The 15,000-nt window shown below is 39.5% G+C and overlaps 2 protein-coding genes across 2 annotated transcripts in view; one reads left to right on the top strand and one right to left on the bottom strand.

Annotated features, from left to right (window-relative positions):
* Positions 1-3,359: 3,359 nt before the first annotated feature.
* Positions 3,360-15,000, top strand: part of LOC138053250 (uncharacterized) — a 21,224-nt gene continuing 9,583 nt past the window's right edge. The window contains exons 1-2 of the mRNA XM_068899907.1: positions 3,360-3,948; positions 12,592-12,678. Of these exons, the coding sequence (XP_068756008.1) occupies positions 3,360-3,948; positions 12,592-12,678 (676 nt within the window). The remainder of the gene's footprint in view (positions 3,949-12,591; positions 12,679-15,000) is intronic.
* Positions 14,721-15,000, bottom strand: part of LOC138054671 (uncharacterized) — a 2,224-nt gene continuing 1,944 nt past the window's right edge. The window contains exon 2 of the mRNA XM_068901160.1: positions 14,721-15,000. This exon is cut by the window's right edge and continues 1,014 nt beyond it. The gene's annotated coding sequence lies outside the window, so the exon portion shown is untranslated.

The raw sequence follows: 15,000 nt of genomic DNA, 5'->3' as shown, positions 1-15,000 counted from the left end.
TGCCTAAACTATAGCCTTTCGAAAACTTGAGACTCTTGAGATTCTTTCTCTAGATAAGCCATGTTGTTTTCGAACCTGTATTTTTATTGACAGATGCATTGTGTTATGGACCAATCAGGTATTGCCGTTGCTGGTGCAACGGGACTCCCTGCACACTAGTCGCAGTACAGATCAGACCGTCTCCCTCTTTCTCCTCCCCAAACCCCTCCACTCCCCCCCCCCACTCGATAGTTATATCCCTCTCCCCAGTTCGCTCTCGCATTTAAAAACAAAGATGGCGAAAGTTTGTGCTCGATCCCGACGATCAAAAGGAAAAATAGGGGACTGTGAACAGTATAGAAAATGCGGGGGCAGCGGTACCATGAAATGAACATGTCGGCATCAGTTTTTGTGTGTGAATTACGATACTTTAAAGCCTGCTATTTCACATTTTTATTCTTTCGTTTTTAGTTTATTATTCCAGTTGGCGAATAATGTTTTTTTTTTTTCAACTTAACATAGAAAGAAGCTGCGAAATTAGCAAAGTAAGGAAGTAATATCACACGCGTGATAAACGATTTTTAATTTGCATTAGTTTTCATCGAGAGCATTAGGCAATTAAAGCGAGAGAAATACGGCAATACACAGTTTTCAGGAACAGTTTCATTAATGACTTTTATATTTTTTCCCTACTTACGGTTTTAAAACAATACCGGAAGATTTAAAAATTATCACATTACCTGCACCCTCCTATATAAAAAAATTAACCTGCACCAACAACTGTTTGCGGAAAAATTAACACATAACCCGCGGGTAATCGCCTGGAAATTACGGTAGTTTTCACAGGAAGTAAGCAAGTTACATGTAAGTTATACATGGTTGTTACAAAATAATGTATTTAAGTTGTAGCTCTCTACTTTCAGAAATCTTTTTTTGCACAACCCTCAAGTCATACATACGCAACTGGTGTTCTGTTCAGGGTATCAGCACATACTTTTTCCAGCTGTCGTTTCACCTTGTGTTCAAAGTACTACAAGAAAGGATCATCTGTTGAATGGCTGAATGTTGCCAACTTCTATAATCCTCTAAAACTGGTTAAACTTGATTTCCATGAATTTTAACTGGCTTGGCCACCCAGCTCTCATTCTGCTGTAAACAAAGGTTGTTTGGAAAACTGCCAGCTTCATTTCTTTGATGACTCCTGATAGTCTTTGTTTTTTTATGAGTGCCATTATCATTACTTAGTAAAAAAGTATTGCATGTGCAGACTTTAATCTCTTTCGTATTAAATGAAAACGTTTCCCTTTCACCCCTTAATCTTACAAGGAAATTTTAGATCCTCCTTTTCAGTATTAATTTTTTTGTTTGATCATACTCGGGGGTTGACTAAAGCTTGGTTATTGTTCTTTCTTGGCCATCACATGTATTCGACTAAGTATTTTCAATTAAAAATACTTTTAAAGTAAAACCTAATGGCTAAACAGTCCAGTAGGACAGTGGAGGCTAGAGTTGCTGTTGTTAAGAATGACAAAAGTTTGCTGCATTTAATTATTTTGGTGTGGAAGGAATTAAACTTTTCGAGCAGGCTCTGCTGAGACAGGGTTGCCCTTATTATAAAAATAATATTGGTTTGATCAGGCATGCTGGTTGAGCTGCTTTTTGTCATCAATTGAAAACAATAGGATTTTCATTTACCCTGTCATTGTCGTTGTGCTCAAAGATTCCTTTTTGGTTGACCTTGAAATAGTTGTGATAATATAATGTGGTGCCAGGTTGTATAAGCACCTTCTTTGTGGGGAATAACAAATGTAAATTCAAGATTGTTTTTTTTTTGGTTTTCCTTTTGATTAATGTTAATGGAACAATATACTTAATCTTTTATGATTACTAATCACTTGCAGGTACTTGTAAGTGCATAACAATTTAACCACAAGTAAAAATTGTGATTATAACATCTTTAAAATGCCAGAAATTTGCCTACATTGTACAAACAAGGCTATGGATTATGCATGGGGTGAAATTAGATATGAGGTTTCCAGCTTTGAGTGTAATTAAGTACAGTGTACTTCCTTCATATGACACACACAAACATTTGCTTGAGAGTCACATGAGGAATATTAATGCAACAAGGTTTTACTAATTTTAGGCCCTGTTTACTCACAGATCAGTTAACCCTGATGAAAGGAGGGTGACAGTTAGTCAGCATATTGCACATGCAAAATTTTGTATGCAAGTTACTTGAGCATGAATAAAACCCCATCCAACTATTCATGTGCGAGTGCTAGGGTAACACTGACACTAACATCACCCAACTTCCTTTTGACCATTATCACTCAACATACCTCTTATTATTTTAGGCTTGATTGAAATAATTATTTGTACATGTATGCATGAACAATTTTTAATGCTTTTTCAGCTTTTATAAAGCACCTTATTTTAATTAAAAGTTAAATACCTTCGAATTCATCCTTGATCCTTGTAACAATAAGCTGTGATGTTTACATGTAAATTCTGATTCTCCCTGTGTTCTTTATTTTGTTGTGGAAGAGGACTTGCTAGGGTGCAGCTCTGTCACCTTTTTCATCTACATGTATTTTTGTGCTGATGATACTACGAATAAAGAAGACAAATCTGTGTTTTGTAATAATTATTGTCTTTTAAATGTGTTTGCAAAGGGAAAAAAAAGGAAAGGAAAGGAACTTATTTAAGTGTCTAATCTTCTAGCGCTGTAGAGCACTAATCAGGGACACTGTAAATTGAAATTAACAAGTTAACGCAAATGAAATCAAGGTCACTGTAGCCCGGGAAACTCAATCGAACCCAATCGCTCCGTTGAGTTCGATTGGGTTCAGTAATCGAACATAATCGGACTAACCAAAGAATTTTTCCAATCAAACACAATCGAACTTTCAGTGTGAAACTAATCATTCTGGAAGCGGTGGTAAACGAAACTTTAGCAACCAGGTTTTAATTGACTCTTCTCTGACTAGCTTAAGAATATCACTGGTCGGGGTTATTCCAAGTGTTATAAAGACAGATGACATAGTTTACTGCCCTGTTCATGTTACCCAGTATTGTGAATTTGTCAGTTTTGAATCACCTAAACAATAAAGATGTTAGTTATTTGTAACGTATTAATAATAGCTTTCATAATTGCCCTAAAACATGGTTTAAAGAGTGAAATCCTTCGTTCCGCGCGTATCTAGACGAAGGACTTTTCGAAAGTCTATGCAAATGGTAAACGCCCCAGGACTCTCTCTTTTCCCGCCTGGGTTCCAGGCCCATTTACAGGACTGTCCCTAATGAGTGCAAGATGGCGGGGCAGTGACTCAGTAATTCGGGCCTATTTCACAGATCGGTGGTTTTCGTACTAGAAGAGCATGGCAGACGCGAAAGTTAAAAAGCCTTTGAAGGCTGTCTATGTTGTCAAAGAGAAGTTGGAAAAAAATGTATACGAAACAAAAGGCATGGCAACCCTTGTTTGGTTTGAAAAAGGAAAGCGTTTGGTTACTTGGTCTGGTGCAATCAAGGCAAACGGAAGGAATGGAACATTAATCGCTGAACGGTTTTCTCGTCATCATATTGGGGACTATCAGCTTACAGTGTCGATCTTTAGGGTTTATGGGAACTTCACGTTCCTAAAAATTGATGGTCATAGTAATAAAACCAAAACCTCTAATGGAAAAGACAAGATGCCAACATATCTCAATTTCGAAGTTCCTAAAGATGTCGCGTCTAACTTTGAAGCCAGTTCGTTTGTTGGATCTGATGATTTTAAACTATCGTTCAAATACAAAACGAATACTGGGAATCATGAAGTAGAAGAGGTAAAAGATTTCGACTTGTTGTCAGTCATTGGTGCTCCGTTTATCAGCGAATGCGACGGAGGCAAATATTCTGTCGTTGGCTTAGTGGGTTTGACAGAGGAGAAGAACATTTGTCCATATTTTGTAAAGCGGGACTTATTTGGTGAGTATCCTTTAAATCTTGTTTACGAGATAAGATTTGAGCCCAGTGTACTAGCCTGGGTGCCAGAGGTTTTATTCTTTTCTGAGGAGCGGTTAAATGTACCTCACCACGACGTCCACGACTGCTTCGTGGTTCGGTAGAAATCACACCAAAGAAAGTTCAGCGTTGTTCATGTATTGATATTTCTTTTTATTCATTAATATGTCAAGACTTGTGTAATGCGCCGATCAGCTCGAAACTTCAACATCCCCCCCACCCCCTACTTTTGAACATTGGATCGTTCAAATTCTCGCCAAAATGGTGTTCAAATGCCCTACCCAATCATCGGATTTGTATGTCAAACCCTACTAAAGAACTTAACATTGTTGTCGGCACCTGTCGTCTTTAATAAAGCTTGGGTATAAACATGCCAGCAAAGGTTTTGTGACCTTTTATGTAATGATGCCATTTTTACCAGACTTGAGCAACTACAAAACACAACTTAAATATTGAAACTGTTCAAAGTGACTTGAATTAATTTACTGACAATGTCAATAAGCAAGTTTAAGCTCCTCTAACTCCGAAACACGGCAAAGGTTGTTTGACAAAGGTATTGTATACTTATCAACAACAACAGAGCCTAGAGCCTTTACGACTGCATGTATTTTTAATTGTTCAGTGTTGGTTGATTACCCCTAACAGAAATGTACAGCTTTAACAATGAAATTGGGGTGTGAAACGTACGATACTGTATTCACTCTATAGTATGACAAAGACGATTACGCTGCCAAAATTTCTTTGAAGACCTTCCTTTGAAGACAACTTTTGAAGACCGTTTTTTGTCAGCAAATCACTCACATTATCTCTTCCTTTAACTCTTCCATCTCATCCAAACATGTGTTTAAAGCTGTTAGCGACTTCAGCGCCCGAAAAAAAATAACATGAAACCTGACACTTCCAGTTCAATTTTTCCCCACCCCACCCAGGCAAAGGTCAAATTCTCCACCCCCAGGCACAGAAAATAGTCAAATTCCTGGTGTTTGCCCGGAATTTGAGGGGGGGGGGGGGGGGAGGGGATGTTGAAGTTTCGATTTGATTGGTGCATAATGAGGTACACCCTCTATGTTGAGAGGTGTGTTGGCTAACTAGTTTTGGAGATAATAGATTTAATATCCAATATTTTGCTCCTTGATATCTGTAAGATGTAATGCAGACCAATGCGACCCAGGAGTTTGGTCTACAATGTAGGTAGGGTCATGCACATGTTTTATGGTGAGTTCTGTCACACGATGTCCCTTGAACACTTAGCCACCTTTCTGTTCTGTGTGCTTGTTTGACTGCATCTAAGACCTTAAAATATTTAGCATTGTTAAAAAACTGTTTATTTACTGGTTGGCTCAGTTACATGTGGTTGAGCATGGACTACTGTGTGGGAGATCAAAACCCAGCCGGGTCTTTAAATATTAACCTGAATACAAAGTGCTCCCTTAAAGTTCACCTAACCCCAAAATATTTTTTTCGCTAAAATGAATCTTTGCAACTGTTCGAAACGCATTGCGGCCATTTTTTCATTTTTCTAACAAATCCTGGCATTTTATAGGCTTCGAAAGTTGCGAAAATCCAAGCATCTTTTGTTCACGACCGAGTCAGAAGGGGAGTGGGTCTATTCCTGATTTGACGTCACAAACTGATTTACATTGCATTAACTCTTTGTAAAAATGCATGCAAAGTAGATTGTGACGTCAAACCAGGAATAGACCCACTCCCCTTCTGACTCGGTCGTGAACAAAAGATGCTTGGATTTTCGCAACTTTCGAAGCCTATAAAATGCAAGGATTTGTTAGAAAAATGAAAAAATTTCCGCAATGCGTCTTGAACAGTTGCAAAGATTCATTTTAGTAAAAAAAATATTTTGGGGTTAGGAGCACTTTAATTGTAGCCTCATCTACAAATGGTTAGACTCCCTAGTCTTCTTGGACAAGTACAATAAATCATAGGCCCTGTCTCACAAGCCTTCAATGTTCATAAACCTGGGGGACCCACACATTGTTTGCAAAGAGTAGGGCATGGAGTTCCCAGTGTTGTGGTGTGTCCTTTGTGGTTTTGCTGTGTAGTTTAAATACTAGTATAATGTATCCTGATTTAAATTTAAGAGTATCCCATTAAAGCATTAAAGTGGTACTGGTATGTTGCTATTACTTAGAATATTTATCTCTCTTTATTATATTTGTTGTCACGTGTTTGCATCAGTGGCCTTTTTTTATCTATTAGGACAGGCTCCCCATGAACAAAAGAAAAACCCCATGTGCTCAAAATGATCAGCCATCTTGACTGTAAATGTAGTTGTTTTCAATGCAGTTCGTTGATATTATACCCGGCCGTTTAGTTTGAATTTGTTTGTGTATTATTGCTGGGTCAACTCTGCCACAATAAGTGTTGTGAGATGGGACCTACAACTTTATCCAAGATGGATGTAATTACGAAGGCAGCACCTCTCTGCTCAGTAATTTTAAGACCCTGAATGTTGTTAGAACCTGTGACCTCCCACACACTAGTCCAATACTCAACCAACAGAGAAAACTAATGGGGTTAGTTTCTTAAGGAACTGTGGTGGTACAGCGGGTGGGGAAGTGAAACACAAATATGGTGTTTATCAGTTGGGTTGATATGGTAAATTGACCACTGTATCTTACCAGCAGAAAGACAACTAAACTAGTGGTTTGACTTAGTGAAAAATAAGTATGCAATGCGTACATGTGTGGGCTTTGCTGCTAGCCCCAAAGGTTAACTACACTTGAATCGCGTCCCCTCAGCCTTTCCCTGATACTCCTCCCCTACTTTGTACATTGTACTCTTTACCTATCCATCAAAATGTTTTTATTTAGACTGTGAGCCCCTCTAAGATTGGTTTGTTTCCAGGGAAATCTGCCAAGATCTGCCATCAACATAACTTCCTTACAAAAGCCACAAAATTTAAATGGTTTAAATATACAACCCATATATTTTCACTACTAAAAATAGATATTCTTTTTATAAGTATGCAAGAATTCAAGAAAGTCCTGTAAACCTAAGTAAATATCCCAATAGACAACTGTTTGTGGGTAATAATTTAAAATTGATTTTTGTGTGGGCTTTGCCCACACTAAGTTGGCAGCAGAGGTATTTGTTTTCCGGTTTAGGAGAATGGTCACGTGATCTCTAAGAGTTTGTGGAGGCTTGGGTACTAGTGCGTGGAAAAGAAGTGGTGGCCATCTGATTCAGATTTTTAGCCAATTCTATTTTGAAACACTAGGTTCATGATCAGAATTATTCACCAAGCATGAGGTCAAGATGGCTGGATATTGGCCTCGTTCTTGTTCTTGCGTGTTTATGGACCGAGACAAAGTCAAACTCCATAAACACACCAAAAGAGAATGAGGCAAAATTCCAGCCAACTTTACTGAACAAGCTAGGTCAATAAAGGATTTATTATATGGGATAAAACACCAAAAAAATGATCTTTGATCTTGTGGGACCAAGCGAGAAATCCTGAGCAGGCAGTAAAGCTCCATCTTGCTTGCTGGGGTAGCCAATCACAGCGTGGGATTTGCTTCATCTTGCCCACTCATGCAGCTAGTCATGTAATAGTCAATATTGACCGAAGACTAAAATGTTCTTACATGCTTTTTTGACTTTCATAACTTCAGTGATCCTTCAATTTTCAACATTTCATAATGATATGCCTGTCTAAAAGTCTTGAGGTTTTATTTTTAAGTAGAGATGCTATACTCATGGGGAAGACTTTAAATCATATGAAATCAAATTCAAGCCAAACAAATCAGACATTGGTACCTGCATGGAGAAAAACCTTTTAGTTAAAGTAGAGGGGACAACCAGCAAGCTCAACTGACATGTGGTGTTGACTACAAGAATCTTCATTAACACCTTGTGTACCAAAAGTTAGGAAAAAATCATCTGCTGAATTCATTTATAGTTCTCTATTTTCCTCAACTGTTTGTCAAGCTGGCACTGTTCTTGCACAATGAAATGCAACATGCCAAATATGATCACTATTCTACAACATGACAAAAGACAAAAATTTAATGCCCACTTAAACATCAAATTATGCGTCTGCATCTATAAGAACAGAGAGGCCTACATGTAGGTCACTGTCACGAAATGTTCCCTTTCTACCTAATATTTAATTGCTGGTGAAAACACTATGACCCAATAAATGAACAAATGAACGCATACTCCTGACTCATCCCCAGTCATCTCTCATTATTAATATTTGGCGTGGAAGACTAGAACAGGCTCTTTAACGAAGGGGATGACATTCCCATCTTCCCCGCTCGCATAACCCAAGCGCTTCCTTAGTAAAAAAAAATAATATAGAGACAACCTGGAGACGATTGGGGATGAGTCGGCGCATGCCCCACACTATATGAGGGTTGATTTCCTTAAATTAACTTTATTTGGAATGATGAACAGTCAAATTTAAACCTTCTTAATGTGCATTCATTGTAAAGTGCTACTGCTTCGATACTGCTGCTGAGGGAATGACAGAGAAATTACAACCAAAACCCTAATGCTTACTTCAACATTAGTAGAGGGTTAGGGTTTTTTTTTTTTTTTTTGGGAATCTGCATTATACCCTTTGTCTCCATTATTTCAATGACCCTTTTTAAATGTCTTGGCAGCAAACCTATTCAATCAGACTTACAACCAACCAAAGAATGTTTTAAAAGAACACTTGGCAACGACCATTAAGAAAGTACAAAAACAACCTTCATCTGATTTTAATGCATTCATTTTTCTTGAAGTACAGAGTGTATATCCTTGACCATGACCTGCACAAGTATGATGTTTCAGGCACCACCATATTGGGGATGATTATTATAGGAAGCGAATCAAGGATTATCACATTAGAAAATGTGTTTAAAGTGCTACTGTGATCAAAAATCATTTTCTTTTTTTCTTCAGAGTTTGAAAGTGTGTTAGCTTAACACCTGACAGGTAAAATTTTGAGCTTTGATTTTTATCGAAAGGCTGTTTATTTTGAGGTTTGGATTTCATGGTCGGCCGTTACTCACGTTCAAAACTGACTGATTGGACCTCAGAGGGTTGGATCTAGCGAAAAGTGACGTCATTTACTCACTAGCTTAAAATTTCAGCGTGTAAATGGAACTTATTATATAATGCAAAACACGAGTTTAAAAGTCTGAAAACCCAAAACTCCTGTGCTGCATATTAACTCAGCCGCGTATGCACACATTGCATTCTTAAACCAGTGAGTCTTTGACGTCATTTTCTCCTCGACCCAGCTCTCTAAGGATTTTAAAGTTAGTAATGGCGAACCAATAAACAACAAAATTCCAGCTAAAATAAACAGGTGTCTTTTAAAATCAGAACTTAAAACTTGGGTCACTTAATGTCAAGTTAACACGGTAGTTTTGAAATCCAAAGAAAAAGAAGAATTGTTTTTTTGGTTGCATTAGCACTTTAAAGATGCCTTTCATTTCTGCTTTTGAAGATCCAGGGAACCCAGCTGTCAGGGTCCCAAAGGGGTTTAGGGCTGCAGGGCTCCAGGGCTCCAAGGCCAAAAAATCGGGGCTCCAGGGTTCCATAGCAGCTACTCTAAGGCTCCGGGCTCCACTGTTAACTAGTAGACTTTACTCTAAACACCGGAATGATGATCGGGCTCCGGGCTCCACAGCAAAAAAATCCAGGGCTCCAGGGCTTCAGCTCCCCCCCCCCCCCCCTTCCCTTTGGGACCCTGAGCTGTTAAAGATGGTTCTGCTATTTCTAAATAAATTATAAATTATTTTATTTTATTTGACTTTGCCCAAAAATGTGGGGCAGGGAGGCCACAACAGCATAACCAATTACTGTGGTCCCAAAGATAAATACTAAATTACAAAAATATTACCTTAATAATTAAAAACAGCGAGTTATATCTTTAACAAGGGGTCGGGCCATATTACATTTAGGACAAACAGATTTCCATGTTTTAGGATTGTCTGGGTTGTAAATGTTCAAGAGAGCATTTGTATAATATTCAAAAAGTTTGTTTTTAAATGAAGCGAATGAGAGAGAATTGTCTCTAATGTAGGTAGGTAGAGAATTCCAGATCCTGCTTGTACGTATAAAGAATGAACGCTGGTAAGTTAAAGTTCTACATCTCTTGGTAGTATAGGTAGTAGCATTACTGGCATGGCATGATCTTGTTACTCTTGCAGACCTGTGTATGGTTAGTAAAATGCTGCGGTCAATGTCAATAAGTCCATTTGTAGCTTTATATAAAAATGCTAGGTCCATCATCTCGCACCAATAGCTTATCGGTAGTAAGTGGCACTGTATAAGTCTATCCTGGTATGACCATTCAGTTTGGAAGGGTAACATTAAGATGTGTTTAGTTGCTCTTCTCTGGACACGTTCTATGCTTTTCATCAGTTCGATTGATTGAGGGGACCAGACTTGGGTTGCATAACCCAGGTGCGGACGTACAAGAGCCAAGTACATAGTTTGGCGAATGCTAGATTTCCTGATGTACCTTGATGATCGACGAATAAATCCAAGTAGCTTATTTGCCTTATTGGATTGGTGGTACACTTGGTTACTCCACGTCAGATCCCTAGAGATCCACACACCCAAATCTTTCTCAGCTGTTGTGACGTCTAAGACAGACCCGTTCATAAGATATTGAAGCTCGATAGGATTTCTCTTTTTTGTTATATGCTGAGACTTACATTTCGGCTGGTTGAATTGGAGGAATGTTCATGTAGACCAATCCATAAGGTTGTCAAGATCAGACTGCAGGGCCTTAGAGTCATCGACAGAGTCAATAAGCTTGTAGATTTTCGTGTTGTTAGCAAAGCATGCCACGTTGGATGAACTGCACCTGTCAGGTAGATTGTTTACAAACAGCAAGAATAGCAGTGGACCCAGTAGTGATCCTTGAGGGACCCCAGATGATACCAACACCTCCGTAGAAGTTTCGCCAGAGACTGTAACCCTTTGTTTGCGATTAGTCAGATAGGCATTAAACCAATCCAATAGGCGTCCAAACACATTGCATTGCTTGAGTTTACGTAGCAAAAGTGGGTGGCAATCCCTCTTTAATAAGCCAGTAAAAAATTTAGGTTCCATCAGGTCTGTCACCAGTGGTCGTCGCAACCAATACCACTGTGACCAAGGTATGTAATCTTGTGACCCATAATTATATACTAGAATGCATCTTTTTTATTCTGCTTTACCTACATTTATTCCCTCCCAAGAGCAACAGATTTTACTCTGTCTTATGCCAGGTGATTTTACTCGTCCATAAGAGCCAGTGTATGGGTTTCAAAGGGTTTAATAATGTCGTATGTATGCCAGTAAATGTACTTATCACATGGCCCATACAGCCCCACGGGCACTATTGGGAAAATCCCTGTACACTCTAGTGCGAGCAGGAGCGAAAAAAGCTGTATGGCCCTGCTCCGTACAATGCGATTGTAAAGGATTTCATCGCTTTAAAACAATTAAGGTGTCTACAGTCAGAAAAGCAAATGCAAACAAGATAGTAGATAAATTTTCTGTGCATATTTTTGTTACTTATTTTGTCCAAGCCTGATATTCTGAGTGGTCAAGAATTAAGTGTAAAGAGCCCATTTGATAAAACGGTTATTGATGAGTTTAGGTCGGGCCAGACTGGAAAACATTTCGCCCTCAGTCAAGGCGCATGGACCTCGCTGTGCTCGGTCCGTACGCCATGACGTCGGGCCAAATATATATCACTTATTAATCGAGAGTGAGGTCATTACAGGGAGGTCATCTCAGACCGAGGCCTTGATGTATATTGACCGAGCGATAGCGAGGTCAAGACATCCAGGCCGAGGTGGGAGATTTCCCTGTAATGACTGAACGGGTGAGGTTAATAAGTTATTTATTATATGGCCTTTTTTTGCTCAGTTTTGTACTGTTCTTCGTCCTTTGTATAATAAAACTTGCTCTCTCTGTGACTCTCTTAGTAGCTCATACTAAAGAAGTATCTTTATGCTAGTTTTTCTTTCAGTTATTGAAAATATAGTTGTACTTTGTCCATATTTTTTGTTCTTTTTGCCCATGCGCTCGTAGCTTTTACTCTCAACTCAGAAGAGCCGTCGTTCCGTGAAACTATTTCATAATGCCTGGTCATTACAAGAAAATCTTGCCTGCTCAGCGGTCAATCAGAGCGCACATACTAGTATAGCCTTAAAATAATTTCCCATCTGGTCCTCCCACTCAGTCATTAAGTACATATTATTCTGTTGGAATCTAGTTTGAAAAGTCTTTAGGAGCATTATTAGGAATATGTACATGTATCTCACATCTCATACATGTACATTTATACAAGTCATACATTTAAGTGTGTGTATCAAGAGCAATCCAGATATTTCAATTTAATATTGAGAAAGGTAATGTTTAAAGAGAGCATTCTTGGAAACTATTTTGGAAGGCTCAGAATGGATAGAAAGAGGTACAGCTGTAGATTGTTCCAAATGTTGATGTTGTATATGGCCCTTCCAGAAAATATCAGCCTTCTAATTAGTATTTCTGGCAATTTATAAGTTTTGCCTTGAAGGACCTGATCATGCAGTAGGTTAGATGGAGGAACTCTCTTCTGACCTTTAATTTTATTATTGTTTTGCTTTTTCATGACAGGCACCGCAACGGGAGGAGAGACCTCTTGCAGTAAGGAAGTTCCCTCAGTGCCTCAAAGTGCCAACTGTATTGTTCCTTGTAAAAAAGGTAATTTGAATGAATGATCAACCCATTTGGTTCTGGATTTTCAATAAAATACCGTGATATGATATAATATATGCATTTTGCTTGAAGTACAGAGTGTATATCCTTGATCATGACCTGCACAAGTATGATGTTGTTTTGGGCACCACCATATTGGGGATGATTATTTTAGGAAGTGAGTCAAGGATTATGACATTAGAAATGTGTTTAAAGATGCCTTTCATTTCTGCTTTTGAAGATCCAGGGAACCCAGATGTTAAAGATGGTACTGCTATTTCTAAATAAACTATAAATTGGCGGCGTGAGAAACCAACATAACCTGCATCGCACAGGTCACATTCAAACTTGTAAGCAAGGCACTGTTGGTTCACAATCGGCGGCTTAGCTTCTCGCAGTTGGAGATCTTGTTCAATCTTCTGGCTGACAAATACGGGCCGAACGGTCGTGTGGATCTTATTACTTAAATCTTTAAGTTGGGCACGCATGTCAGCTGAGGGCTGATCTTAAAACAGTAGGACAACACAAATTGGGTTTGGTCGATCGCTGACCGTAGGTGATGAAACAGGTTGATTCGATGCTTTGATGGCAACAAACGGTGAAATGGAAGAGTTGACAGGTTTGTGAGGATATTTTAGTTGAGAAACAGTAATTTCAGTCGGTCACATTCTTTAGAGAAGCCCTTGCATCAGGAACCCGGCCAGTTCGGGGTAGGCCAGGGTCAAACCTGGCTTAAAAGCCCGGGTGAGCCTGGCTTGTGGCCAGGCTTTCGCCGGGTTGACCAGGGGATAAAAAATTCGGGGGAAGCCACAGCCACAGGGCCAGCCTGGCCTGGCCTCGCTGAAGTTGGCTGGGGCCAAAATTGGAAAGGGAAAGCGCAAAAACAAATGGTCTGCCATGGCAGGCCAGGGTCAAAACTGCCAAGTCAAGCCTTGTAAGGAATTTATTAGCAGAAAATTTAAAGTTTGGCCTGCAATACAACTTATAGCACTGGTCGGGCCGCCCGGGGCTGGCCGGGGCCAAAAATTGTTCGAGCTTGCCAAGGAACTTCGGTAAGCCTGGCCAGGCAGACACTACCAGGTAAATTTTAATAATTAATTGTCATTAATCAAAGACAGTTCAATAGACCCTTCTCCAAAATGGCGCCGACCGAGGGAGGTCTGGAAACTGGGGGTATAGAGTATTTGCAACATGGCAGAAAGCGTGCAAGACGAAATGCAACAGAACGCGAATTTCATTACAGATATTTTGGATTGCGCGAGCAAGTGGCTCGAAAACAAAAAGGACAAGAGAAAAGGGGACAAGTACTACCTGGAAACTTACCTTGAGGACGTTAAATTATTGTTTTCAGCTGATTGTTGCGTCGTAAAAGCAAAATGTTATCGCTCGATGAGGAAGACGGAAGCTCCTCACTCTCTAGGAATTGTATTTGATAGCGGAGAAGTTGGCACACAGTCTGTCACTCAGTGTTCATGTAAAGCTGGAACAGGAAAATGCCAGCACTTCGCGGCATTAGTTACCCATGTAATGGCAAAACTGCGCGATGATGACTCGCCAACTTCGCATCTACAGCAGTGGCATAGACCTCGAGGCCCTTCACTGGAACCACAGAGATGGTTTGAATCCGAGTTTGTAAAACCACGCATCGATCGCACACCTCGCGAAATGGCACCAAAGACTGTACAAGAGTATTTATATGATCCAAGACCCGTCGAGCAACGAATTATTACAGAGACAGATATTAAAAAACTTGGAGAGAATATCTCCGTTAACAACCCTACCACTTATGCTTCTTGGCTCCAATACTCGAATTCAGCAAACTACCAGTCTCTTCCATGGGGAAATTTCTTAGAGGGAAGTTCATTAGCAAATCAGTTAAGAGATGTCTATCCCCGTAGCGTAGTAGAGACTATTTATAGTGAAGACCTAGAGGCAGTGTTTGACTTCGCTGTACAAATAATTAGTTTACCAGAAGATGTAAGAAAAGGTCCACCACCTTCCCTTCCAGATGAAGAGAAAGCGTTTCTAGCAAACATTATTTTATCTCCAGAAAAGGCCATTGATATCGAAAAAAACACGAGAAGTCAGTCGAGCTGCTCGGTATCAAGAGCGGGCATTCAGAATCACTGCCTCAAGATTTGGAGATGTTGTTTCTAGAAAAGCCCCAATTAATGACAAATTCTTACATAGTCTATTTGCACTAACAAAGGTGCAGACTCAGGCCATGAAATATGGATTAGATATGGAACCAACAGTTGTAAAAGAGTTTAAGGAGTTGACAGGACCTCAAGTAGAAGTTTTCAAATGTGGCTTGCTGGTTCATCCTGA

Source organism: Montipora capricornis, chromosome 6 (genome assembly GCF_036669925.1).
Source record: "Montipora capricornis isolate CH-2021 chromosome 6, ASM3666992v2, whole genome shotgun sequence".
NCBI lineage: Eukaryota > Metazoa > Cnidaria > Anthozoa > Scleractinia > Acroporidae > Montipora > Montipora capricornis.
The sequence above is the reverse complement of the archived record's forward strand: the minus strand, read 5'-3'. Positions and strand labels throughout refer to the sequence as shown.